The sequence below is a fragment of the Cavia porcellus genome, unplaced genomic scaffold (assembly GCF_034190915.1).
Source record: "Cavia porcellus strain 051 isolate PalLab524CR breed Dunkin Hartley unplaced genomic scaffold, mCavPor4.1 scaffold_15, whole genome shotgun sequence".
Classification (NCBI taxonomy): Eukaryota; Metazoa; Chordata; class Mammalia; order Rodentia; family Caviidae; genus Cavia; species Cavia porcellus.
This window is the reverse complement of record NW_026947498.1, coordinates 65,527,633-65,555,448: the sequence shown is the minus strand read 5'-3', so window position 1 is coordinate 65,555,448 and position 27,816 is coordinate 65,527,633. Positions and strand designations below refer to the sequence as shown.

The 27,816-nt window shown below is 41.3% G+C and overlaps 1 protein-coding gene across 2 annotated transcripts; it reads right to left on the bottom strand.

The window, feature by feature from the left end:
• Positions 1–1,335: 1,335 nt before the first annotated feature.
• Timmdc1 (translocase of inner mitochondrial membrane domain containing 1) lies at positions 1,336–26,164 on the bottom strand. 2 transcript variants are annotated; one of them, XM_063225021.1, is made up of 8 exons: positions 25,770–26,164; positions 21,414–21,579; positions 18,756–18,844; positions 17,783–17,850; positions 7,583–7,661; positions 6,320–6,452; positions 5,334–5,444; positions 1,336–2,189 (listed from the first exon to the last, which is right to left on the bottom strand). In XM_063225021.1, the coding sequence occupies exons 1-7, from the start codon at positions 25,958–25,960 to the stop codon at positions 5,352–5,354; spliced, it is 819 nt and encodes a 272-aa protein (XP_063081091.1). In that variant the 5' UTR covers positions 25,961–26,164; the 3' UTR covers positions 1,336–2,189; positions 5,334–5,351. The 2 variants fall into 2 exon arrangements, with proteins under 2 accessions (XP_063081091.1, XP_003469267.1); XM_003469219.4 differs by lacking the exon at positions 6,320–6,452 and having other exon boundaries at positions 25,770–26,160.
• Between the last annotated feature and the right edge of the window lie 1,652 nt (positions 26,165–27,816).

The window sequence follows — 27,816 nt, the reverse complement described above, 5'->3', positions numbered from 1 at the left end:
TCCAGCTCAGTTCTAACAGTGCTACTCAGAGCTGGCATCAAATTCCATGGGTTGAGGGGTCAATCCCTTGAGTGCCCCCACCTTAAGTACCACTCACAAGCCCCAAGTACTAGTGCTTCTGGCCAATCACTATGAAGTTACATTCCCACAGGCCCATCCTTGGGTTTGATTAGTTTGCCCGAGTGGCTCAAATACTTCAGGGAAACTCGTTTAGTGGTTTATCAGTAAGGATATTAATGAAGGGTACAGACGAGCAGGTGCAGGGGGCAAGGTGGGGGAAAGGCAGGAAGCTTCCAAGCCCTCCTGCTCTCTGCACAGGCCACTCTTCAGGAAACTCCACACTCAGCTGTCCATAAGTTCTCCAAACCCTGTGCGTTGGGGTTTTCATGGAAGACTGATTACACGTGTATGACTGATGAAATCTTGGATGAAACTAGTGGTCAAGTCAACCTTTGGTTCACTCCCCTTCCCAGAGTTTTTGGGTGAGCAGCCCCCATCCCCTGGAGTTCTAGCCATCACACAACTCAGCATACACAGCAACACCATCACTTCAGGGACTCCGGGCACGCTAGCAGTTATGTCAGGGCACCAAATATGTACATTACAATTATCACACTGTACATAAACAAATTACTAACCACTACACAGCAGATGCTATTACACTTAGCAGATGAAAAAATTGAGACTTCAAGTACAATGGCTTTGCCACGTATCACATGGCTAAAATTGGCTAAGAAAGCCAGCGGGCTGCCTCTGGAAGCCACGATTCTAGCTATTGCATTATGCTTGCTCTCAGGGGACAAGAGTATTCTTAGAGTAGAAGCAGAGGACCAACACCAAAACAAAATGCCTGCGGGTTCCTTACCCCCTCCCATCCCCACTCCAGATGGCAGACATTTCCCATCTGGAGGGCCATTCGTTCCAAGACCTCCAAGTGGATGCCTAGGAAGTACAGGTGTAGCACATCACCCACAAGTTGACTTTTTTGCACACAAGAAATACTCTCCAGCTTGTCTCGGGCACATCTGAATTGGTGACATTACCACTCAGTGTTTAGGGGCCTTTACCAAGTGACATAAGGGTTACTTGAAGACTGGCACTGTGATTTGATAGCCAGAAAGGCTCATCCGTGACTAAAGAGCTGGTAGAGTATACAATGTAAATGTGCTGGACACAGGAATGATGGACTCATGCAGAAGCATGGCTTCAAGTCTATCACAGTATTCAGAAAGGCATGACTGAGACTGAGGGCATAGTTCAGTGGCAAAGCACAAGGCGCTGGGTTCAGTCTCCAGTATCCCCCCACACACATTTATTCATGCACACAAAGGCACATAATTTAACATTATGGTTTATATCTGGAACTTTTCATTTAGTATTTGACCACAGTAACTCCGCTGTAGGAAGCAAAACTGTAACAGTGAGGGCTCACGTACACTTCATCCTGTCATCTGTCCCCTCACTCGCTCACGGCTGAAATCGCAGGCGTCTTCCCTCCTAAGCAGTATGTTCTCGAGTGCAGGGATGGAGTCTTCCCAGCAGCTCCCACACACTGCAGCGTCAGTGCCTCGCAAATCGGAGTCTGTTATAATGCTGACCTACTTTTTTTCAGGTCAATTTATACTTTAGTTCAAATGGCAGTCATCATCTTTGATCCTCACTAAAACAAGACTACAAATTCAGGCCCTTACTGTTTTCAGGGCCCGAGCACTCCACGCTGTTTGCCTTGCCTGGTCCTCTCCGTGCCTCCCAGGACTACGGGAGCAAACATGAGACCTATGGCATTCAACTTTAATCTTCTGGGAAAAGTTTTAGTAACTGTTATAAGATCCAGGGTAAAGATCAACAGACCAACACACATTTAAGTATAAATTTAAATTTAAGGATAAATGAGAGTACAGTAGCCCAATTCACCATTCAAAATATTAGTCACAGCCGCCACAGGCGCCACTGCTTATGCCTGATGTCCTGGCATGGTGTCGACAGATGCGGCCACACAGCTGCTCTCAACTCCCCCAGGTGCTTCAGTTCCAGAATGTTCTCAGTCTTCGCCCTGTTCATCTGGTGAAGGGTTTCTAGGGAGGCTCAGCAGGGTTTCAATCTTCTTAGCATCCTCCTGGGATTGATTTTTCTGTAAACTGCTTTCGATCTCTTCAGGGAGGAGTTCAGTGAGTTGTAATCTGGCTCTCCTGTAATCAAAGAAGTAAAAGTTCTCAGAGATTTAAAACAGAGAGGCAGTATCTGTCTTACTGTCCCTGTTTTCATGTGACAATGGAGGAGCAAACACTGCTCCCTACACTTCAAAGACAATGACTTTTTTTTTCTATCAGCACTCACGAGCTGCTATGGCTGAGACCCAAAAAGCTCTCCAAAAGGCTCACTGTATTGAAGGCTTGGCTGCCAAATGATGGACTGTGGGAAGTGACTGGGTAACCCATCAGTGAACTCACTGGCTGAATGGGCTGCTTAGCGGGTGGGGCCTAAGCAGAGGGCAGGTCCTTAAAAGTATGGCTTTGAAGGGTGTATTTTGTTTCCATCGCTTCCTTTCTGGCTTGCGCATTCTGTTTCCTAGCTGCCACTATGATGTTTCTGCCTTGATGTTGGCCTGAAAGTAATGGAAACCACAATCCAGAATAAATCTTTCTGCCTTTCTTCTCAGCTATTATGTCACAGGAATGGAAAGTTGACCAAGATACAAGCCAACCATAATCCCCACATTACCGAAATGGACACTATGATGATAGCAGGTCTGATCTCTAAAGATATTCCAGCATCCTAGGTCCCAGAGTGCTCACCAGGAGTGTAAGGAAGTGGACAGAGCCTGTGTAAGTCTCCAAACTGGACCAGCCTCTTGCCCTCTGAACTGGAGGAATGTGAGCACTCTGCCACTCTATAAGTTCTCACTCGACTTTACACAAACTGGACAAAAGCTGTTAACTGTGGTGACCCAGGAAGAGAAAAGTCAAGGACAACACTACAGATGTACATGAGTGAGAATCTAATTTCCAAATAGTAATCACTTCTTTTTCTAAATCAACTATTAGTACTGTGTCTTCCTTTCTGTAAGTGATTATCAGGGCTTTCTTCTGAATGCAACTCAACCAGATCTGACCACTTCTTCCTTCCATATCTCTATTACCAGTTTTCTGTATTTTCTGCTAAGTAAGGAAATTTTTGAATCTCTGATTTCCATGTATTATTTTCAAGCAATGCAGCAGATACATAGAAGGTACTTATACATGTATTGAACTAACTCTCCTTAGAAATAGCACATATATACAAATGCTACTCATCTGTAAAAGCTGTATCTTTTTAAAACACTATTTCCTTTTGCCAAAATATCCTTTCATTACTATACTGTGGTACCTTAGTTCACAAATGCACTGGTTTGGGGGCTGGGCATGTAGCTCAGTGGCTCAAGTACTTGCCTGGTAAGTGTGGGGTCGTGAGTTCAATCCCCAGTACAAAAAAAAAAAAAACAAAAAAACAAAGAAAAACCTACAAATGCTTTGGTTTGTGAACAATTTGGTTCACAAACAGAATCATTTGGCAAAATTTTGTTTTTGTTTGCAAATTCTGCATCAGGTGACTAACACAACTGCAGCCATCTTTTCCAGAATCATAGAACAAATTAAGTTCATGAACCAAGGCACCACTGTAATTAGTTACTGCTTTTACCCATTAAGGTTTTAAATCTCTAAATCACTAATCAACTTTTTATGTTTTCTCACTTTTTTATTAGAATAGTTATCATCTGTTTATATATTTCAAAATGTTAGATTCTTCCATCACCTCCTACATTAGAGACAAATAGCCAAATTTTTCCTTTTCTAATGTCTTTCTCAAAACTCCCTTATCAAAAAAGAAGTTTCTTATGATACCTACAAAACAAAAAATAAGCTGAGGCTTTTGTACTTTTAATTCTCCATAATATCCAATTTTGCGGGCTTTCGAAATTTTAAGTGCTCCATCCCAGACCCTAGATAACTGTGTGCTATGACCATGAAAACAATTATTGGGTGTCATGGTAAATTCTGTCCCACAGCAGCTGAAAAAAACTGAAGACTTGAAGTTAAGGAAAATAAGGTCACACAACTAATTCCCAGTCTAGCTGGGAGTAAAGCTCAGTTTTCAAGAATTTCACTGGCTCCAAAATCAAGGCTTTTTCTCTTCTAGCATTTAAGCCTGCAGACAACAGAATCATAAGTATTAAGAATTTCCATGTATGTCTGTGGGTTTAACACAAATAGAAGTTTCAAATAAGTCAATGGAAAAAATGATTACTTGTTTCCCCAGTTATCAAAATAACAGAAGCAGCAGCATCACAGGTACCAGGAAGCTGAACCATGAGAATCACTTCTCCGCAGCATGTACTAAGTATGCCAGACAGCAGCCTGTCCTGTTGATCTCACTCCGAATCTGCAGTCTACACTGGTCTCCTCACCCTTTCCCACCCAGGAAATGACCGGGTAGAACAGGCAGGAGCTTTCATGCTCTTCAGTGGCATCGCCTGCATGGACAGCCCCTGCAGCCGCCTCACTCCTCTCAGTCTGGCAGGAAGTAGACCTCATGAATGTAGAGACAGTGTGCGTGCTCTGTGTTGTGTCAGCAACGCAGGGTGTTATGGTTTGCGTCCAGATGTCCCCAAAGCCACATGGAGTCAAAGGGGGTTTTTCAGAGGTGGCTAACTCTAGCGTATGTGATGATGGGATTAAGGGTGGTGATTATTAAATCAATGGCTTGGCACGTCCTAACCCTGGTTGTGTGGATAAGATAAGAGGGGCAGACAGAGGCTTGTCTGCCCTTTGTTGTTTTCGCTGTCTTCCGCTGCCCCTGTGCCATGTGCCACTCTGCCTTGGGCCCAGGCAATGTGGGCAGAAACTTCTATAAACTGAGCTAAATAAGCCTTTCCCCCTTCAACTCTGGGTGTCAGGTATTTTGTCTCAGCAATAAGAAAAGTAACTAAGACACAGGAGACAGCAGTCTTTTTACACAAGACAAGTAAAGTTCACTTCTTGGTGTATGTTCCCTTTTGGTAATTTCCTATGCAGTTAAGAACACAGGAAAAGAAAAAAAAAAAATCAATGAAGTACATTTACAGCATTTTAACTTTTTTTAAAAAAGAGTCTAAACAAAGATCCTCATAACATTAAAAATAAAGTTAGCCCCTCCTAATTCTCCTTAATTAAACAGACCAGGAGACAGGAAGGGTTTGAGTGAAAGAGATTCAGTCCAAACAGACTTTCTCTCAACCGAGTGGCAGTCTGGAGCACACGCTCAGGACAGCGTGGCACTCAGGCTGCGCTGGGACAGTCATCTTCACAGCTCCTTACCACTCCTGCAGCTTCTGCTCATGGAGGGCCTGGCGATCCTTCTGCTTCCTCTCCTGAACTGTCTCGCCGTGGTACTTCTGAAGCACCATCAACAGGCTTCCCACAGGGGTGCTGCGGGGAAGAGGAGGCAGGCTTAGGAGAGGCAAGTCCCTGTGACTGTGAACATCTGGCCGGCCCAACACCACGGAGCCCCCGTTCACCATCAGACACAGGACGTTCTAGTGAGTGAAAAGTAACACTGAGACGATCCCCCTGCTAGCCCAACGAACACAAATAGTCACGCACTAACATCAGCTGAAATTAAAAAAGAAGAGAATCTACAAATTGACTTTTTAAAAGAATCATGAATGAGAAACAAACCAGGGCACAGCGGGAGTACATACATTCATGATCACATCTAGGAAGCGGGTCCAAATGGAAGCCTTCACAGAAATGCAGCTACTAACTAGTTCACAGTGGTACCAGTGTCTAGGGGACAGGAAATGCAGACGGCATATTTCAGGGGACAAATGCAGTCAGCTCTGGGGGAGGAGGAAGAAGCTACCAAAACATCCCCCAAATCAAGACTTTGGCAGAACTGTCTCAGTTACAAAGTCAACAATTACACACTGAGGAACTAATTTATATGGTAATTGTTACAGTGATGGGGAAAATTTGTTTCTTGGCCTCTCAAAGAGAAAGAGTTTTTGACTTTGGTGTATCTTAAATTTTCTTCAGCTACCACCTAAGTAATTTGATTTTAAAAACAATTTTTGCTAAGTGGAATCAACTCATATACTCATCCACAAAAAATGTGTATTAGTTGGACATAATGGCGGATACCTATAATCCCAGCACTCAGGAAGCTGACACAGGATTGAAACTTAGAGACTACTCTGGTCTACACAGCACACTGAAAACCAGCCTAAATATGCAGTAAGACCCTGTCTTGAAAACCCAAAAAACAAAGACGTAAGTAAATAAATAAGCAAACAAAGAATACAAACCAGCTTCCTCAGGCAGAGTGGAAGCAGCAAATTTAGTGTGTGAAGTAAAGGTTCAAGGTGCTGCTTGTGGCTTGAACACAGCTGGGTTCCCCAGCAAGGAACGTGGGTGGCCTCTAGGGACAGAGCTCCCAGCCTGGTTGACGGCAAGAAAGGAAGCAGGGACCTGAGACCAGAATCCCACCAAACGGATCTGTCAACAGCTTAAGTGTGCTGGAAGTGGATTCCACTCTCGAGCCTCTGGGTCAGAAGCAGGCTGATCAGAACCGCCGTACTTTGGACCTCAAAGAACCCTGAGCGCAGAACCTATCTGCACCACCCAGACTTCTGATTTACAGAGCTGCAGGCTAATAAATGGGGGTTGTTGCAAGCTACTCAATTCAGTGTGACTTGTTAGACAGTGATATAAAACCAAGATGACAAATACTTAAGCATTACTTGTAATGGATGATGTAATGTGATTCCTCATGTCACATGCTGAAAGCATGACTTCTGCTCTGCTAACATTCCTAATAAGAACATTTAACCTAAATGTAATCATGCGGAGACAATCAAATATAATTGAGGCATATCCCAGGCATTTTTGTAAGTCAGTAATTTTGAATATGAACCCTATGTTAAGAGCATTATATTGAATCAGGGGCTGGGGATTTAGCTCAGTGGGATAAGTGCCTGCCTTGCAAGCAGGCAGTCGTGAGTTCGATCCCCAGTACCGATAAAAAGGAAAAAGACAAAAAAAAAAAAAGAGCATTATATTGAATCAGTTAAATTATTTACTGTGATAATTGTGAGTAAAATAAACAATTAGGATAAAAGTATAACCAGATAGCCAATGCTACTGCCAACGTAAAAGTAAAGGTCTTTTACATGCTCTCAGGATTAAATTTGCTTTTTGGAAATGAAAAAAACAAAGCAAAAGAATGGGGGGGCAGGGATTTAGCTCAGTGGCATAAGTGCCTACCTGGCAAGCGTCAGGTCGTGAGTTCAATCCCTGGTACCAAAAAAAAAAAAAAAAATTTTTTTTTTTTTTAAGTACTGGGGGTTGAACCCAAAGCCTCTGCAGGATACTACACTCCCAGCCCTTTAGCTCCTATGGAGACTGGGTCTCACTAAGTTGCCCAGGCTAGGCTCAAACTGGTGATCTTCCTGTCAGCCTGGCAGAGTTACTGGGGTTACAGGTGTGCACCACACGGGAAGAATGATATTTTTAATAGGCAAGGTATTAATAAATGTACCAATTTGGAACCAAATCATGTTGATACTTACCCCAACAAGGCTCCAATTATACCACCAGCCACTAGGCCACGCATGCCTAAGTTTATTCTGAAAAGACTTCCTGTGACAGCTATTTGAAAAGAAAAAGGTAGTATTAAACCATCTTTAAGCACTAGAATTCCATTTAAAATTTCTCTTCTAATACAACACAGCTCTGCTAAGTGAGATGTCTGAACCCAGCAGTAACACATCACACACCCCGGCTTTCCTGACTCTATAGAGCCCATACAGGTAGCTTCCTACCTGCCCTGCAGACTCAAGGAGGAAACCCTCCTTTCTAAAAGCCAAGCTCTTCTCCCTCTGCTTCATTTTTATCCACTTCCCCTTAAATACCTGCAGTTGTTTTCATTCTACTTCTTTCAAGTCTTCCCTTTTCAAGGAAAGCTTCCCCCCAAAATACAACACAAGGCTTCATTTGACCCAGGGGTTTCCTGTGCTATTTTGCTCTCACGCTGGTCTGCAGAACAGGATTTTGCCACCTGGTGGCTGGAGAGGGGACGCAACTCTGCCTTTCCACTGAGACTTCATCCAGTTTCCTCTCTGTGCACAATGCAACTAATGCCACTGCGGGGAGGGGGAACAACACATTTTTTAAAGAACATTTGAAGACAAAAAATAACATTTGGGTTACATATTTTTCTTCAAGTATTATATATTCATTTTTAGAATTTTCTAAATTAACAAGAACAAAAAACACCTCAAAAATACAGGTCTTTGCTTTTAAAAAATTTTTGGAAAAATGGGGGATGTACCTATTAAATATTTTTTCTCTGAATGTATCATTAAATTTTGTAACACTAAATTTTCTCCCAGATGAGTCTATTGCCTAAATGTAATTTTATTCAATATATATTTTTATTTATGAATGTTATAAAGGTGTAATGCTAACTCTTGCACTTGAATCTTTGTACATTTGATTGTCTCTTTAGAGCAAATTCATAGAAATGGCATTTCTGGCACAAATGGTATGAACATTTTCAAGGCTCTAATTTTAAACATTACCAGGCTGCTATTTAAAAAAAAAAATACTGCATTAAATTACTTTCCCATTAAAAGCATACAAGAGGGCGGAGGTTTAGCTCAGTGGCACAAGCACTTGCCTAGCAAGCACAAGGTAGTGAGTGTGATCCCTGGTACCAAAAAAAAAAAAAAAAGTTCGCAACTGCACTTTTAGTTTCCCATTTCCAATGCAACAGGACAAATGATACCTAGTTTGTGTTTCTCTGACTCGACGACAAAGGCAAACTCATTTTATTTCAAAGAGAAAAACAAGATAAAAATAAATGCAATTGTTCTCCCCCAAGACTACAAGTTACCTGTGCCACTGTGTTTCCCTGAAACTAAGACCTATGTGAACATAACGGGCCTTAAAAACTAGAGACCAAAAAGCCAGTCACCAGCCCTTGCCTGGACCAGCCATCACTGTTCTCTGGCATGGTGGCTATCTGCAAAGCAAAGACGGGCTGACTGGGGCTGGCATTTTTTATCTTTCCAGGGAAAGTATGAATTCCGATTCAGAGACCTTTATAGATAGATATTATATACATATATGATTGGTTTTTTTAAACAGTACTGATGGTTGAATGTCAGGCTTTGAGCAAGCTAGGCAAGCGGTCTGTCACTGAGCTACACCCTCAGCCAACAACCTCCTCCTTTTATGAGACACAATTTAAGTGGCCCTGTAATTGCAATCCTCCTGCCTCAGTCTCCTGTGCAGCTGGAATTACACTACCATGCCTAGCTATATAGGGTTTTTACTGATTACCTGCACACATTACATTTAATGTGCATAATATTTAATATCTTGTGTAGCACTCATGACATAGATAAGTTAAAATTTTTTGAGGCTAAGCCTAATAATTTCCTATATAGCTTAATTTGGGGTTTGAAAATAGACATGTATATATACACACATTTAATGTCTTCCCACTCAGAAGTCTGATACATCTACTAGTATTTTGTAGATTTTAACACAAGCACTTTAATTAGTCTTATTTTGTTGTATTGGATATGGCTATAATTTTCCAGGCAGTCAATAACTGTTTCAGCCTGTAACTTTCAATTCTTGGTTGTATTCCTGATCATTGAAGTCTAGCCTACAGCTGTCAATACCCTCATTGTTCTAGTTAACATAATTTCACATGCATTTTAGCTTCTGGCAGGTCAAGATGCTCTCATTGTTTATGATTTGAATTGCCTTCAATTTATAAAGTAGAACAATATTGAGTTAACTATAAGTTTTCCCTATTTTTATTATTCTTTTGTAACTAATTTTCTTCATAGAAGTAGAACACTTACTAAATGTATGTTCAACCTTATTCCTTTTTTTTTTGGTACTAGGGATCGAACTCACAACCTTGCACTTGCCAGGGAGGCACTTACCCTACTGAGCTAAATCCCCAGCCCATTCTTATTACTCTTATAGAAATAACTTTTTCAAAGAATTTTTGGAATATGAAAGGCCTGTTTCTATATTTACATTTTACTGATTAGTATTAATGATTTTACAAGCAACCTTTTAAAATATTACCTGTAAACACAATTTTGTTTACTCCTTTCTGAAGTGTTGTCTTTCTCTCTCCTGAGTTGATGTAATTTTAGGTTTTTTCAAGGTATAATTACATACCACAAGGTTGATTTAAATGTATAATTCGGTGATTTTTAGTAAGAAGATTTAATTGCAGTTACTGTGCAATCACTATCACAATTCAATTCTCGAGTATTTCCATCCTGACAAGAAGATCGATCCCTGGTGACCATCTGCAGTTACTCCTGGTTCCCACCTGCATCACTAATGTGTCCTGTCCCACTGAAAAAGGTGCCTGTTCTGGACATTTTATATGACTGGATTCCCCTTATCATCTTTTGTGCCTGGCTTCTTTCCCTTAACAAGGTTTTTAAGGTTTATTTATGTGGTAGCACCTATTAGTTTGGTTCCTTTTTACCAAACTAATCATGAAACCATGAAAATATCCCATGACTGCATATACCACAGCACATTTAGTAGCCAAAAACATGAGATGTTTCCAATTTAGGCTATTGAGGGTAATGCTACTACAAAAATGCACAGGTAAGGCTGGGGATTTAGCTCAGTGATATGGGTGCCTGCCTCCCTGCCTGGCAAGTGCAAGGTCATGAATTTAACCCCTGGTTCCAAAAAAAAAAAAAAAAAAATTCACATATAAATCTTTGTGTGAACATATTTTCATTTCTCTTGAGTGATCCTTAGCCAAATTATGCCTAATTGTTTAAGGAGCTGCAAATTATTCCAAAGTGACTGCAGCAGTTCACACTTCCACCAATGATGCACAAAGGATGCAGTTTCGCTGCATCTCCTTCAATGATTGTTCTAGTGAACACAAGAGGTACCTCACGAGGCTTAATTTAATATTCCTAATGACTAATGATGGCAAACATCTCTTCATTTGCTTAGTGGACACTCAAATAGCTTCCATACTGAAATGTCTATTGAAACTTTTTGCCAGTATTTAACTGGGTTGTCTTCCTGTTAGAGTTCCTTCTATACGCTAGGTGCAAGTCTTTTTTTTCAAATATTTTCTCTTGGTCTAGCTTATTGTTACATTTTCTAAATAATGCGTTTTATTGAAATGTAAAATATAAATATTTTGATGAAATCCAACTTATTGACCTTATTAAATGGCTAACCCAAAGATCACAAAAATTTATTCTTGTATTTCTTTCCACAAGTTTATAGTCTTGGCTAATATATTTAGATCTTTGCATGTTCTGAGTTAATTTTACATACAGCAGGAGGGAATGGTCAAAGTTTACCTCTTGTGCTTCAGCACTATTTCATCAGAAGACCACCCTCCCTAATCCTTTTGCTAGTTAAATTGCTCTGGCACCTTTTGGGAGACCACCTTATCACAAGCACAAGAACAGATTTCTGAACTCTTTCTGTTGCACTCATTTATGCATCTATCTTAGGCCAAAACCATAGTGCCTCGATTATTATTTTTTTTTAAATCGGGCTTGGTATCCTTTGAGATTATTATCGTTTTGTAGTCACGTTTTTTGGGGGTTTTTTTGTCTGGGGATTGAACTCACAGCCTCATGCTTGCCAGGCAGTGCTTATGCCACTGAGGTAAATTACCGGCCATGAATTAAGTTTTGAAATTGGGAAGTTCACAGGGATTTAGCTCAGCAGTATAAGCGCCTGCCTGTCAAGTGCAAGGTTTTGAGTTCAATACCCGGTACTCAAAAAAAAAAAAAAAAAAGAAAGAAAGAAAGAAAAGAAAAGAAATTGGGAAGTTCACATCCCATTTTTTGTTTTTCAAAATTATTTTGACTATCTTTTTTCTCTAAATAAATTACAGAATCAACCTGTGAACTTCTGCAAACAATATTTTAAGTCAGCTGAGATTTTGATGGGTACTCATCTATGTTTGAGAGCTGCCCTTTAATAATTTTGAATCTTCATATTCATTAAAATGCAATCATTCCTCGTTTTTTTTAATGTTTCATAATTTTCTGTATACAAATCTTGCATTTCTTTAGTTGAAAGTATCAATTATATTCCTTTTGACGTTATTTGAGATAAAATCTTAATTTCATTTTCAGATTGTTCTTTGCAATTATAGTGGCTAATTTTCTTGAGACCTCACTGAATTTGTTACTGGATTTCTGGATTCATTACCATTTTCTACACATACAGGTGTTATGACCACTTCATAGAGAATTAAGTCTCCTCACACAAAATCTGGATCAGGTAACTTGCAATACGAAGTTATGAAAAGGCTTATTACCCATAAAAGCTTACTGGGGAGAGCAAAGCAGGTACTCAAACATATCCAAGTACGGTGGGAAGCAGCCAGATAACTGGCTTGGGCTTTTACTGCGGTCAGAAGGAGGGGCTAGAGCGAGGAGTCCACACACACAGAACCTGGATGGTGACATCAGTAAAGGAACCCCTTCGCACTTGGGCTTTTTTATCAGCTGGTCAAGATGCAGGTTAACAAGGAAAGGGGACACTGCTAGTTTGTGGCCTGATACATAAGCTTAGCTTACTCATTCTACCTAAAAAGTAAAAAGCTGAACAAACCAAAAACACAGTAACTCTTTCCTTAGCTCTGTCAGAGGAGGGCATCACAAGATAAACTGCTGCCCTCAAGACTGAGGAGGGAAACAGGTGAAGACAAGCAATCACAACCCTTCCTACAATGGAACAGATACTCCTGGGGCAAAAGGAACCAGCACCGGGTGAGAAAACCTAACCCATAAAGGACAGCTGCTAGAGGCCGACTGTAGGGGCGTCTGAGAGGTAAGAACTGCCAGGCATCGGCTCAGAGGCCCACACTCTGTGGGGTTTATGTCCAGGAGCTCTACTCACTTCTCACAGTGAAGGTCTGAAAAAATCTTCTCTCACATTTTGAACTATACCAGAGCATGTGTTCTGAGCAAGGGCCACCCTCAAGCAATTTTACACTCTAACCTGCCGAGGGCTTATAGAGGTTCCCAATATAGGAAACAACCTTTAGCCCGAGCTGGGCTTCCATGTGGGAGCAGGGAAAAATACCCAGCTCCCCCGCACTCTCACCATCCTGTCCCACCTAGGGAAAGCATCTGGGAAATGCACAGTTCGAGGCGCAGGCTCACTAACGCTGAGACCTAATCACACCACTACAGACTACTTTTTCTCTGCACACCTTGCCACCATGTCGCAAAGGTCTATTTGCTATAACCCCTTTCATCTAGCACCTCATCTCCAGCTACCAAGAAAAATTACAAGACAAACTAAAAGCCAAAACTCCATTTGAGGAGACAGAATATCAGAACCAGACTCAGATGTGGCAGAGATGTGGGAATTACCAGGCCAAAACTTTAAAATAATTATGGTTAATGTGCTAGCATGCAAGAACAAATGGGCAGTGCAAGCAGAATGGAAAATTTTAAAAAGCAGCAAAGAGAAATACTCATAATCCAAAAGAGTAAAACAGTAATAAAGAATGTCTTTGATGGGTTCAGTACTATACAGGACACAAGGTGAAGGAAGAATCTTTAACCCCAACGATGTGTCAACAGAAACTTCTACAACAGAAAGACAAAGGGAAGGGAGGAAAATGAGGAAGAGAAGGCGGAGAAGGAGACACAGGTAGACAACCAGAGGTGTAACATAAAAGTAAATAAAAGCCAGGCTTTCATGGTGGCAAATGCCTATAACCTGAGCGCTCAGGAGGTTGAAGTTTGAGTCCGAGGTCAGCCCCGGTACATAGCAAGTTCAAGGCCAGCCTGGACCTTGTAGCGAAACCTTGTTAAAAGAAAGGGGGAAAGAAAAGAAAAAGAAAGGAGGACAGGAAGGGAACGAAGCAGCATAAATGTTCACCCAAATAATAGATAGGCAGACTGCATATAATCAAAGATAAAATATACTGGACAAAAACACTGAATAAGCCATGGGGTATAGGTGTGGATGTTGCCAACAGAAGAGCAAAGGCAAAAACACCAGGCTTCGCTTCAGAAGCCACACTTGCAATAAGAGGGTGGAGTGAAATATCTCAAGTATTGAGAGGAACACCACCAACTGTTTAATCTGTCCATATTTAACGTTTTCTGCACATGGCTGGATTTAGGCCTGCGATTTTGTTGCTTTTTCTACGGGTCTTCTTTAATGCCTTTCTGATCTTTCTACGATTTTTAAAAGCTTTTTTTTTGTTCCAACAGAGCTCCATTCCTCTTCTACCTTGCTACCACTGTCATGTGTGATACATGTATGCTAAAATCCAACACTACATGTAATCATTTTATGTATTTTAAAGAGGGAAAAGGAAAAGAAAAACCAAGTTATTTTATAACGTCTTTTCTAATAACCAACACGCTTACCCCTTGGAGCACTTCCATTCCCACTATAGCTTCAGGTTACTGCCGGTGTCTCCTCTTACTCCAGCTTCCTCCGCCCTCTTCTGCTCTGTTACTGTGTTAAGTGTTTGCCTAGTACTTCCCTGTCACTTGTACTTTCCTAAGGCACCTTTGCAGATAATGCAAATAATGAAGTCTGTCTTTGTTTATCTAGAGATATTTTTATTTTGCCTCCATTTCTGGATACAGAATTCTTGGTTCACAGCTTATTTTGTTCTGCTCAAGTGTCATTCCACCAATTTCTGGCTCTCTAAGAAGCCAGCTGTTAATCTTAGTGGCTGTTTTTCTATATGAGAGTTTTTTTTTTCCTTGCTGCTTTCAAGATTTTCCTGTTATTTTGCAAATTTTCTTATGGATTAAAGGGTAACTCCCTTAGATGATCCTTAATGGATCATCTCGATTGAAGTCCTGAAAATGGTATGAACATGACACTGTAGTGGGCCCTAAAGAACAGGCTTAAAAAGTAAGACCACCTGGTGTCAGTACAAACCAGGTAATTAAGAATCCTGGCTATGTACATGTACCAATTCCCTGCATGAATGGAATCATTATGTTCTACAAACATGCTAATAAGTAAATTAATTAATAAAAAAAGAATCCTAGCCAAACAACATGGAAGCTTAACCGTAATACTGTTTTGTAATTAGATTTGTTTTCTAAAAAGCAGGCAACAGAAATGCCTTAATACAGGCTTTTTCTTTTCTTTCCTCCTTTTCTGAGACATGGTCTTATTATGTAGTGCAGGCTGGCCTTGAACACATAGCGATTCTTTTGCCTCGTGCTCTCATATCCTAGGATTATAGCCATTACATGCCGAATCAACAGATGAATGGACGCAGAACATGTGGTACATTTCTATGAAGGAGTGCTGCTCTAGCATAAAGAAGGAGCAACTTGAATCATCTGTAGGAAAATGGATGCACTACGAGACCATGTTAAATGAAATTCATCAGACACACAAGTGTAAGTATTGTATGGTTTCTTAGATACAAAAACCCTACTAATAAATAAAGAGCTGGGCATGGTGGTTCATGCCTGTAATCCCAGCACTTGGGAGGCCAAGGCAGAAGGATCATTGCAAGTTCAAGGCTAGCCTGGGCTACACAATGAGTTGAAGGTCAGCCTGAACTGCACAGCAAGACCCTACCTCAAAATATAAAGACGATGGCTAACAGTAATCAGGGAGACAGACCTTTTGCAAATGGGAAAGGGATCTAGACATAAGAGAGGGGGAAGGCAGGGAAGGGAAGTAAAGAGACTTAAGAAGCGTTCTGTACATGTATCAACTCTCCACAATGAACATGTACTAATGAAAATTAATACAGAAGGTTTTATATATTCTGGATGTTACTCCTTTGTCAGACTCGTGGGGGACAAAGATGTTTCTGCCATTCTGCAGGCTGTCTTTGCTATCGGTGGCTCCCTGTGCTACAAAGAACATTTTAAAATTGACACAGCCCCTATAATCTCCTTTTCTACTGGAGTCCTATTCAGAGTTGCCTAGGTCTACTGGCTTCAAGTTCCCCTGCTTTCTCTCAGCAGTTTCAAAGTTTCAGGTCTTATTAATAGGTCTTTGAGCCACTGTGAAGTGATTTTTCTTAAATAGAGTGAGAAAGATCTAATTTCAGTCTTCTACAAGTAGATATCCAGCTTGCCAGCAATATTTGTTATGAGGCTTTTTTCCAACAGGTATTTTTGGTTCCTCTGTCTAGAATCAGACGGTTGTATGTGTGATTGTTCCTGTGTCCTCTCTTCTGTTCCCCAGTCCATATATCTGTTTTTGTGCCAGCACCATGCTGGTTTTGTTACTCTGGCTTTGGGGTCTAATTTGAAATGAGGTGTTGTAATGCCTCCAGTCTTGCTCTTTTTGCTTAGGATTGTTCTTGCTTAGACATCTGAGCCTATAAAATTCTCCTATCATAAATTTTAGAAGGTACATTCTAGCTGTTCTAAAGGGAATACAGTGTTCCCTGTATTATTTTTATTTTCCAAGTTTTAAAAGATTCAAATTATTTCCAAAGAACAAACTTTAGATGTTAGGTTCAGGGGATGCATACACATGTATATGTTCCGTGTATGTGTTTTTCTGAGACAAGGTTCTGCTATGTAATCCAAACTTCTTGACCTTGTGATCCCCAGCTTAAGTCTCCCAAGTGCTAGGATTACAGATGCATATCATATCTGGCTTGTGTGCATGAGTTAGTGGATGTTTGCACATACATAGCAATTAACTGTATTCATCTTTCCTGCAATGGTTTTTCCTGTTTTCTTAATGCTTTTTTTTTTTGAGACAGAGTCTCACTATGTAGTTCAGGATGACCTTGTACTCCCTGTCTAGTCCAGGCTGGCATCCAGTTCATGGGGATTCTGCTGCCTTAGTCTCCCATGTGCCGGGATTACACGTATATGCTACCAAGCCCAACTGTGATTTCTATTTTTAATGCTCATTTAAAATACGATAAGGGGCTAGGGATTTAGCTTAGCAGTGTAAACGCCTGCCTAGTCGTGAGGTCGTGAGTTCAATCCCCAGTACCAAAAAAAAAAAAAAAAAAAAAAGAAAAGAAAATAAATCTATTAGAGGAACAGGGATTTAAAATAAAATCCAAACATTACTGTGAAAAATCTGATTCCTTCCTACCATGTGTCACTAATCTCTTATCATACTTCTTCCCTTCACTGGATCAGAGCCACATGAACCTGCCCTTTCATTGTTGTTTTGTGGTCCTAGTGCTTGCACCCAGGGCCTTCACTTTGAGTCACATCCCCAGGCCTTCAGTTTATTTTGGGGCAAGTTCTGGCTAAGTCACTAAGTTCCCCAAACTGAGCTCAAGACTTGCAATCCTCCTGTCTCAGCCTCTCAGACCTGAGAATACATGCAGGCACCAAGATACCTTGCTTAACCTGCTTCTGAGGAAACCTCTTGCCTTAGGACCTTGCCCTTACTCTGGAAAATGCATGCTCCTTCTTACTCTTTAAGCAGAAACTTAGATGTCACTTCCCAAAAAAGACCATCTGGGGCCAGTCCTTCAACTTCAGATCCCTTACCATGTGTTTGTTATTTCCTATCAGGGGAACCTATTTTTTCCCATTTTCATTACACTTTCAAATTCAGTGAAAGCAAGGATCTTGTTTTATTCACTAAGTGCATCATAGCCCAAATTCAATGCTGGTTGGCCATGAACACACTTTGTATGAATGCTGCATGAGATGTAATGGGAAGCCACCCAAAGAATTTTGCAACCCTTATTTGTCCTTATATATTTTCTAAATCAAATCTGAGATTTAAAAATGTAAACAAGAACAAAAATATCTTACCTCCTGCCATGACAAAGTGGCTCAGGGCATTTTTATTTCGGTACACAGTTAGTCCAGTATTCACTGAGCTGAGCATTAGGGAGGAAAAGAAAATATATAATTCAAAACATACTCCACTTCCCTTCTTGATGCTACATTCATTGAGATGAATAGAGTTAGAAGAATCTGCAGTAGTAATCCCTATCCTAATCTAGGCCCCCTCCACTTGGTGTTCTTGATTGCTGAAGTGCCAAAGGGCTTCCGAGTTAGATTTTCTGCTAAAGAGGAACTAAAGAGCAATCAAATCTCTGGGATAAATATTCACTTAGAAACAAACAAAAAGGTTCTACAGAATTTCTATTAATTAGAACTCACTCTTGTATCTGTGTTGATCCTAATTAGGAGATCTCTATCCTGGCTACAGTTAAATCAGTCTCTTACAAAGATAGACAAAAGTTCTGAGAAAAAGGCATTATAGCTAAGCACACCAGTGCACATCTATAATCCCAGCACTTGGGAGTCTGAGGAAGAAGGACCACAGATTTTAAGACCAGCTTAAACTACATGGGGAGATGTTGTCTCAATAACCAACCTGGTCCCCTCAAAAAACTCAGAAAAAAAAAAAAAAAAGAAGGAAGAGGAGGAGAAGGAGAGAAAGAAAAAGGCATTCTGAATTACTTTCCTGTGAGTTTGTTTTTATAATCCCACCTTCTAGCTGAGTGTGGGGGTCCATGCCTATAATCCCAGGACTCTGGGAGGCTGAGGCAGAAGGACTGTGAGTTCAAGCCCAGTTTGTACAACTTAATGACAGAGCAAGACCCTGGCTCAAAACCAAAATAAAAAGGGGCTGAGGATATGGCTCAGTGTGAAGGCACTGGGCTCAGTTCCCAGTACCACCATAAAATAAGACAAAACAAAACAAAACACCCCACCTGCTAAAAGATGCAGCCCTAAAAAAGGATCAGGACTGTTTCACAATTCCAAGAGAACTTACTTAAATATAGTCACAAATACCGCAGTTCTCCAGCTCCAGCGCCAGCCGTACCGAAGGAAGCCGCGTGTGGCAGCACGATGCGCACTGTGCTGAAGTGAACAGAAACACCGTGAGCTTCCAGGACGCGGGCGGGCACTGCTTTTATCACAAAACCGCATGCAAGAATGTCCGCTCTAAGTTAGTCAGATGCACCAGTACACAAAACAATGGGAAATCTGTAAACACAGAATAATGGAAACTCTAAAGCTGTTCTTTAAGTATTGAGGTCTAGGCAAAAAAGAAACTAAGAACTGCCATTGTCAACCAGGTAATCCATCAAGTATCTTAAGAGAATCTGAGGTAACCTCTATGACAAACAGGACGTATTTTTCATATTCAAGAAATACGGGGGAAAAGAAAACCAAAGAGCATCTATTTAGTAAATGCTAAATTAAAGGGAAAAGATTAAAGTAACACAGATGTGCAGCAAAGAGAAAGAAAACAGAAATACTGACCACCTTTTATGTTTAAAGTTGTTTTAATATAGTGCTTCATTTACAACGCTGTTTTCAGGAAGGTCTTACAGTTTGCACTAAACCTTAGGAGACAGTTTATCACCAGCATTACCCAGAGGGTAAGGAATAAAATCAGAAGTGGAAGGGAAGCTGCATTCCACTGACTACCTGCACCAGCCCATCACAGACCAAGTCTGGTAGAAGATCATCGGGTACAGTCTGAATTTATAAAGGCGTGAGAGAAACCTTGTGTATATCTTGACCTTGGGCAAGTCAAAACTTCTCTGAGGTATGTATGTACACTCACGGTGTTCAATAAACAGACACTGACACAGACGTGTGGGAATACCATGTAAGGTGCTTACACACATACACACACACACACACACACACACACACCCCTTACTGTTTCGGCCAAGGGTCTATAAACAATAATATCGTGGTAGAAAGGTGCATACATAAGACTCAGATCTTAGTTTCTAAATACCAGTCTCCACTGAAAGAAAGCAGAGGTCTCTGGAGAAATGGCTCGTTCCAGGACCAGCACGGGGGAGGATAAAACACGAGCCAGGAACATATTACTGTGCCTGAAAATAAAGACGTGCTCAGAGAAGGAAGGAGATGTGTCAAGGACACGGGAGCCAATTTGGTAACCAAAATAAATGACAACAGATTACAGGCCTATAGAATAAAACAGGAAACCCTAAGTACATACGAATATAAGTAAATTATAAACACAGTTATGTGCTACATAGGAAGACTTCAAAGACCAAGCTGCACATGGTGCTACACACCTGCAGTCTCAGCACTGTGACAGGCTGAAGCAAAGTGATTATAAATTCCAGCCCAACCAGGGCACAACCTAGTGACACTGCCTCAAGATACAAAAGGAGGCTGAAGTGTAGCCCCATATTCCCACTCATAAGAAAAAAAGACCACAGATACAATGAACAGCCGTAAGACAACACCACCCTGTGACCGTACAGCAGTGCCAGCTCAACAAAGTATATTCTGTGATATTCACACATTAACAACACTGACAATACAGTCCTCAGAATGGTCTCTATTATTATGCATGACTAAAAATAAAGGGATACACAGACAAATGTAGAGGTAGAGGAAGAACACTGTGTTAGAGGCGAGTATTAACCAGAAAACAGACAATGTGAGAATTAGAAAATGGCCATCTGGCAACCACCACGTAATAACTATTTCAAGCCAGAATCATCACTTCATGCTGAGATTTGATGAAAACCAGGGTACCTGTATAATTTCAAAGGATCTAATAAGAACTCATAACACACTTACCATCAGAAAGGGAAGAACAGTAATTTTTCAGCAGCTACACCTGGTAGATAACACCTTAGCTAAGTGACTAAAGTAAACATCAGCAGTAAAATGATAGGTATATAGTCTATATTTTTGATGCAATGTACTAAGAGGTATACAATATCAATTCTAGGCTATACCTGCCAAAAACACAGCCTGAATTTTATAAGAAATCATCACCAAATCATAATCAAAACTGTCAAGCTCAGAAAAGAAAAAGACAAGAGAAACCGCTTCAGACTAAGGAGCCTGAGAGGTAAATTCAACATTTAATTCACTATTAGATCCTAGGCCAGAAAAAAATTTTTTGTTTAATGTATTTTAAAGTAAATGAGCCAGAGCTGGGGATTTAGCTCACTTGCATAAGCACCTGCCTGGCAAGCAGGAGGTCCTGAGTTTGATCCCTGATACCAAAAAAAAAAAGTAAATGAGATGGGCATGGTGGCTCCTGCCTATAATCCCAGCACTTGGGAGGCTGCTGGGCTACAACATGAGCTCAGGGTCAGCCTGAACTGCATAGTGAGCCACTGCCTCAAAAGACCAACAAATAAAAGTAAATGAGTAAGTGGAAGAACCTGTGAATCTATGTAAGGTCTGCAGATAACAGTACTCTGCCAGGGTTAATTTCTTGCCCTGCAGCCACAGTGGTGAGCTCACACATGCCACCTTTGAAGACAAATGTGTGACAAGCTTAGGCACTTTACACTGGTACTCCCACTGTTATTAAACACAGACTGGGACTTTCTACAGTCCTCTGAAACCACAACCTAAGTAATTATGTATAGCTGTGAAGACAGCATTGTCTCTGTAACGCTCTTAGCCCATCAGTACTTACCACGGCATCAAACCGGTTATGATAAATCTCCGCTTGGCTCTGCTCAATATAGCGCTGCTTGGCGTGAATAAAAGCTGGGATGCCCCCATACGCCCAGCCGATGATGCCTGCTGAAGCTGCTGCCTTATAGATATCCTCAAGCTCCCGTGAAATTCTCTGATGCTCACTAAAACATCAAAAACACAATGTGGTTGGGACATTATCCAAAGCACTACGGTCAGAATTACTCCCAATGCCAATACTACATTTTACCTTATGAGCAAAACTAACTAAATTCTTTAATAAACAGTGCTGTTATATTAATAGTAGTACAAATCCAATGTCTGGTATTAGAAAGCAGGGGAGATTATGAACAGGGGGACAACGGGGCTTTTGTGACACTGGCTGTTAACAATCTCAGGAGCTGATGACATAGCCATGTTCCGTTTGTGAAAATGCATAAGGAAAAAATTTATTAGTGGATTTACCTACATTTCCCTCGATGCATGTTATATTCAAAGAGGGTTTTTTGTTTGTTTTAGGTGTTTTTATTCTTTTTTTTTTTAATATTTTTGAGACACAGTCTCATTATGCAGTTCAGGCTGGGCTCAAGCTTATTTTGTAGTCCAAGCTGGCCTCAAATTCTCAGTCACACACCAGGCCTCAGCCTTTCTCAGCCTTCCTCATATTGGGAGTGCTGGGATTGACAGGCATGTGTCACCATGCCTGGTTTTAGGTGCTTTTAAGAGTAAGGTGTATAGGGGCTGGGGATTTAGCTCAGCGGCATAAGCTCCTGCTTTGCAAGCAGGCAGTCGTGAGTTCGATCCCTGGTACCGAAAAAGACAAAGAGTAAGGTGTGGTGGTGCATGCCTATACTGCCAGCACTCTGGAAGGCTGAGGCAGGAGGATCAAAAGTCTAAACCCAGCCTGTATAATTTAGGACCGCTCAGTCTCAAAATGTGAGGGAAAAAAAGGCTTGGGATGATGCTCAGTACAAAGGACCTACATTCAACTCCCAGCACTATTTATACAAGTAAATAAACACACTTTTATTTTTAAAACTATCACAACCCTAGGAGCAAAGAGAATCTGTGGGTTGAATGAAGAAATTAGATTCTTGAAAGCTGGGCATGGTGGCATACTCAGGTAATCCCAACACTTGGGAGGCTGAGGCAGGAGAATCGTTTACAAGTTCAAGACCAGCCTGAGCTATAAAGTGAGCCCAAGGCCAGCCTGAACTGCATAGCACGATTATCTCAAAAAGACAAAAAAAAAATGAAAAGAAATCATATTCTCTTTTTGAATGTTAACCTGAGGAAATTATACAAACTCATGAGAGGTTAGCACAACATATGGAAGAATGAAAACATGGATGTACAACATGGTCAAACCCTATTTACTAATAATCACTTTGAAAGCTCACTGTGCAGTGAGCAATACAGGTCAATCAAACATAAGGAAAAACTACTACGTGATTCAATTTATCACTCTCAAATGCATACGAAATCAGAACTGTTGCCAGGCATGGAGGTGCATTTCTGAAATCCAGCACTCAGAAGGCAAAAGGCTGAGGATTCCCTCAAATTGCAGGGCAGCCTGATCTATATGGTAAGACTATCTTGGGGCTGGGGATTTAGCTCAGTGGCTTAAGCGCCTGCCTGGCAATCATGAGGTTGTGAGTTCAATCCTCGGCACCAAAAAAAAAAAAGACTCTATCTCAAGAAGTCAAAAAAAAAAAAAAAAAGAAAGAAAGAAAGAACAAATGAAAAAAAAAAAGAAACCAGGACTGTTAATGGAGGTTCCAAAATGTCCTCCTCCAATTGTTCTAATAGCTAACTTTTTAACTTAATTGATTTTTGCAGTACTAGGAACTGGGCCCAAGGAGCACTAAACTACATTCCCAGCCTATTCCCATTTTAAGATAAGATATAATCTGTCCAGGAGGGCCTCAAATTTTGTGATCCTCAGTCTCCCTCACAACTAGGATTACAAATGTGTGCTATCATTCTGGGATTACAAGTGTAGGCCACCATGCCTGGCAAGGTTTCTAAATATTAAATTACTATAAATGATGGCTCTCCTAAATAAATACACTACTAAATGTTATCTACCTTGCTTTTTTCAGAGACTGTGCAAACACTTAACTAATTTTATTTTTCGATAACCACAATATTTGAGATATCAGAATTAGTGGGTTCTTTGGTTTTGTTTTGTGGTACTGAGACTAGTATTTAAGGCCTTGCACATGCTAAGAAAGCATTATACCTCTAAGAATATCTCAGTGCTAGTGAGCCTTTTCATTCCTACATCTAGGGCCAAGGATTTAGCTCAGCGGCATAAGCGCCTGCCTTGCAAGTGTGAGGTCATGAGTTCGATCCCCAGTACCAAAAAAAAAAAAAGTTGTAATTCCTACATCTACAGAGAAAAAAATTAAATAAAATCTCTTACAAAATTGTCTTATATATAGGACAGTGAGAAAACTGCCATTGGGCAAGGTGACACATACCTGTAATGGCAGCACTGGGAAGGCTGCAGCAGGAGGATCACCAAGAGTTCAAGGCCAGCCTGGGATACACAGTGAATTCAAGGTCAGCATGGGCTACATAGCAAGACCCTGCCTCAAAAAAAAAAAAAAGCCATAATTGAATCTTTTATATTTTATTTTTTACAGTGAATAAGTGAATGCGATTTATGTAAAAACTGTTCTATAAGCAGGCGGTCATGAGTTTGATCCCCGGTACCGATAAAAAGAAAAAAAAAAAAAGTGTAAAAAACTGTTCCATAGCAAAACTTGGAAAAAGAAAAATGTAAAAGAACTTAAGAAGTCAGTAGATATACATGCATTGCTTTTTTATTGTCTGAAAACATCTATGATAGAGATAATATTTACCTATATTTTTTTGGTTTTGGTTTTTTGAAACAGGATCTCACTATGCAGTTAGGTTGGCCTTGAACTCCTGGTGATCCTGGTGCTGGGATTACAGTGGGCATGCACCACACCTGGCCCTGCATTTTTATCAACTCGAGAACACAGGCTCTGAGAAGTTACACAGTTGGTCCAAAACACTAACGAATGGTATAGAAAAGAGCAGGCCACATAGTAGAGTGGACCTACATTTAAGTAACTGAGGTTGTAGTCCTGGTTCTGTCTCCCACTACCAACCACCTGCAGCCAGGTCATAATCTGTCTCTCAGTTACCACCTCCGCACTCTGAGGTTTATAAGGTCAAGCAAACAACCCTCTTGTTGCTCTAGGCTACACAATCTTTCATGAACACATCCACAATTCAATGCACCTGAGAAATCTGCCCCGTATCTTTTTGTTGGTGGTGGTGGGAATACTGGCAAACGAAGACAGGGATATTGTATTGCTAAGCAACATTCCCAGCTTTTTCCATTTTTTGAGACAGAGTCTCACTAAAATGCCCAGGTGGCCTAGAATTCGGGGATTCTCCTGCCTCTTAGTCCTGAGGAGCTGGGATTACAGGCATGTGCCCCCTGTTCTAATAGCTTTAAAAAAAAAAAAACAATGAAGCCTAAGTCGGCCAGCACCCTTGTCCTATCTTAACTACTTGGATACCATCCTGTGATCTTCAATAAACCTAGCTACTTACTACGAGATGAATACTCACTACGAGATGTACGATGTGCAATTCTTGCCTTGCTGTACACAAGAACTTGGACTATATCACTCATTCTACTGTAACAACTTGACACCAGGATAGTACAGTAAATTAATTTATGAAAAGGCAAATTTTTCACCAGCAATTAATAAATGAAGGAATTAAACATTCTGAGTTTTTACTAAATAAAATGGATTCATTTTAAAAGGATTCTTATTCATTCTGAATATCTTTTAAATTCCAACTTTCTTCTATAAAATGAAAAACAGTGGTGTAGCTCTGATAGAATGCTTTGCCTAGCATGTGACACCCTGGGTTTGATCTCAAAAAATAGACAAGTCGCTGTTGTTTTTAATTCCTTATTGGACATAATTAAATATTGCTAACTATGTCTGCCCTCCTCAGTCTTCATTCTGGTAAAACAAGTGGTCACAAAACGCCGAGGTTTGGGGTCGACCTGAAAAACCAAGCACACTGTAATGGATTTCTACAGCCCGGAGTTTCAGTGGTCTCTGCACAACAGTTACTAGTTTGGGCCAGCTTTTCCCATCTGTAAAACCCTAAGTATCCCTAAGAGCTCTGATTTGCAGTGATTCTTATCTTCACCCCTCAAAAAACCTGCCTGTCAACCAACTAGCAATTGGCAAGGTCAGGATACAAGGTGGGGCGCTAATCTCAGAACCCCAAACTCGCTTAAAAGTAAACCCCGTCCCCGCGGGCCCTCCGCCCTCCCGCAGACCCTCAGCGCTTTTACTCTCGGACAAACAGCTCGCGGAGGCGGTCCCACCCGGATTCCGCAGGGCGAGGCTCTGGGATATAGTAAGGCAGCTGCTGACTCATCCCGTCGGCCTCCGAACCCCCAGCCCCAGCTCCGGCAGCGGAGACCCGAGGGAAGGGAGCGAGCGTCTGGAGGAGGCTGCGCGGCGCCGACGGCGGTGGCTCCATGGCCCCTCCCGCCTGCGGATGGAAGCGCTCAGGTGGCCGAGGAGAGTGGCGACAACGGCGCGAGTGAGTGAGCACAAGTGCAGAAGCCCCGCCGATCTGCGGATAGATCCGCCGTCCCAGCGACAGACGCCCTTGAAGCCCACGTTGGGTCGGCCCCGGACACGAGGCCGAGAGCCCCGCCCCAGTCAGGGCAAAAGCAAAAGGGCAGAGCAAGCACTTCCGGCTAGGGCCAGCCACGCCCCGGAAGTGCCTGGACCGGCACGTTTTTCCGCTGCTGGTCTCTGGCTCTTTGGCTCTGAAGGATGTCGGGTCTGGGCTGCTTCCGTCATCCTGAATTTATCAGTGTCAAGTAAGTTAATGTACTGAAGATGCTGGAAATTCCACGTAGAAAAAGAAAGTGCAGCATTTGAGTCAAATGTTGTACCAAAAGAATTAGCGCAGAAACTAACCCAATTCCCTGGAAACCCATTGGGCTAGGAACAGGCCCATAATTTGAAGAACACTTTTTAAATCAGCTTTGAGCATTCTTAACAAAATAATTTTATTCTCTTTAATTCATATGCCTTCTGTTTCTTAGAAGGCAGGAGAATTTCTGGAATTTCTATGACGTATTCGGTACTCTTAGTATTAACTTATGGTCACTACTGAATAAGCTTGCTAGTGTTTCGAGGTCACGTTTTGGTTAAAACACACTTATCCACAGTTTTCCAACTGGTTTGTGTAACTTAATCCTTGTTAGTCACCACATTGCCTAATTCTTTTAGCTAATCCCTTCACCGTTATCCCTGTTATAGTTCTGAATCACGACTCATTAGTAACAATACAGTACACAATTCTGGGACTCGATGGCTCTACATTCTATAGATAAAGCCCAGAGCAGTGCCCAACTAGAGTATCTATCAACACTTACTATATTGCGGCATAATTTACTGTTCAATGATCTGTGAGGCTAGAAGCCACATATATTTCTGTCTCTAGAACCTACCAGTGTGCAACACAAAGCAAGTGTTCAGTAAATGCTTGTTGAATCGCTGGGTGTGGTGGTGCACACCTCTTATCCCACTGTTCTGGCAGCTGAGTTAAGAGGATCACAAATTTGGGCCCAGCCCAGCAACTTAGCGATTTAGGCCGTTTTAAAAATTTGTAAAGGGATGGGAGTGGTTGGGGATGTAGTTCAGTATGAAATCTCTAGGTTCAATCTAAAATACTACTAAAAAATAAAAATTGTTGTAAGAATTCAGAAGATCCCCTCTGGTTTGCTCACTATCCTGCATTAGGTAGAAGTGGGCACCAGGGCAATATCCTATGGCTGGAAAGTCCAAGAATGTCCATCTAGCCCACATGAAGTAGTTAAGTGCTTAAAATGCTTAAGAGGCCCTCAGAATGATTCTAGGATTGGGAGCTGGGGATTTAGCTCAGCGGCATAAGGCCTGCCTTACAAGTGTGTGGTCGTGAGTTCAATCCCTGGTACTGATAAAAAAATGATTATGGGATAAAAGAGGAGTTACCATAGAAGGGTGGAGGTTAGGCAGGTACTGTGGAATTATTTGCATATAATTCATATATCCCCAGGACCCTCTAGCCTTAGACACAAGTATCCTCATAGTAACAGGCACATTTCACTAAGTCTATAGCTGCTTTCTCCTCTGGGTTAATGGAGACTCATTTGTAATCCCACTTAGTTCCTCAAGAGACTTCCTCACTCCCTTTTTTCTTCTGAGCAGTCTCAGTATGTAGTTTAGGTTGGTCTTGAACTGTGCAGCCCAGACTGGCCTCAAACTCGTGGTGATCCTCTTTCCTCGGCCTCCTGAAGGCTGGGATTATAGGTGCACACTACCACTCCTGGCTTTAGCTCA

What these genes read in the sequence shown, in the direction of transcription:
- Timmdc1 (XM_003469219.4), bottom strand. Translation starts at nt 25,960, where the DNA reads ATGGAGCCACCGCCGTCGGCGCCGCGCAGCCTCCTCCAGACGCTCGCT. An exon ending in CGCGAGCTGTTTGTCCGAGA is followed by an intron (nt 21,580 to 25,769) that starts GTAAAAGCGCTG and finishes TTGATGTTTTAG; the next exon opens with TGAGCATCAGAGAATTTCAC. An exon ending in ATAATTGGAGCCTTGTTGGG is followed by an intron (nt 5,445 to 7,582) that starts GTAAGTATCAAC and finishes TCTTCCCCGCAG; the next exon opens with CACCCCTGTGGGAAGCCTGT.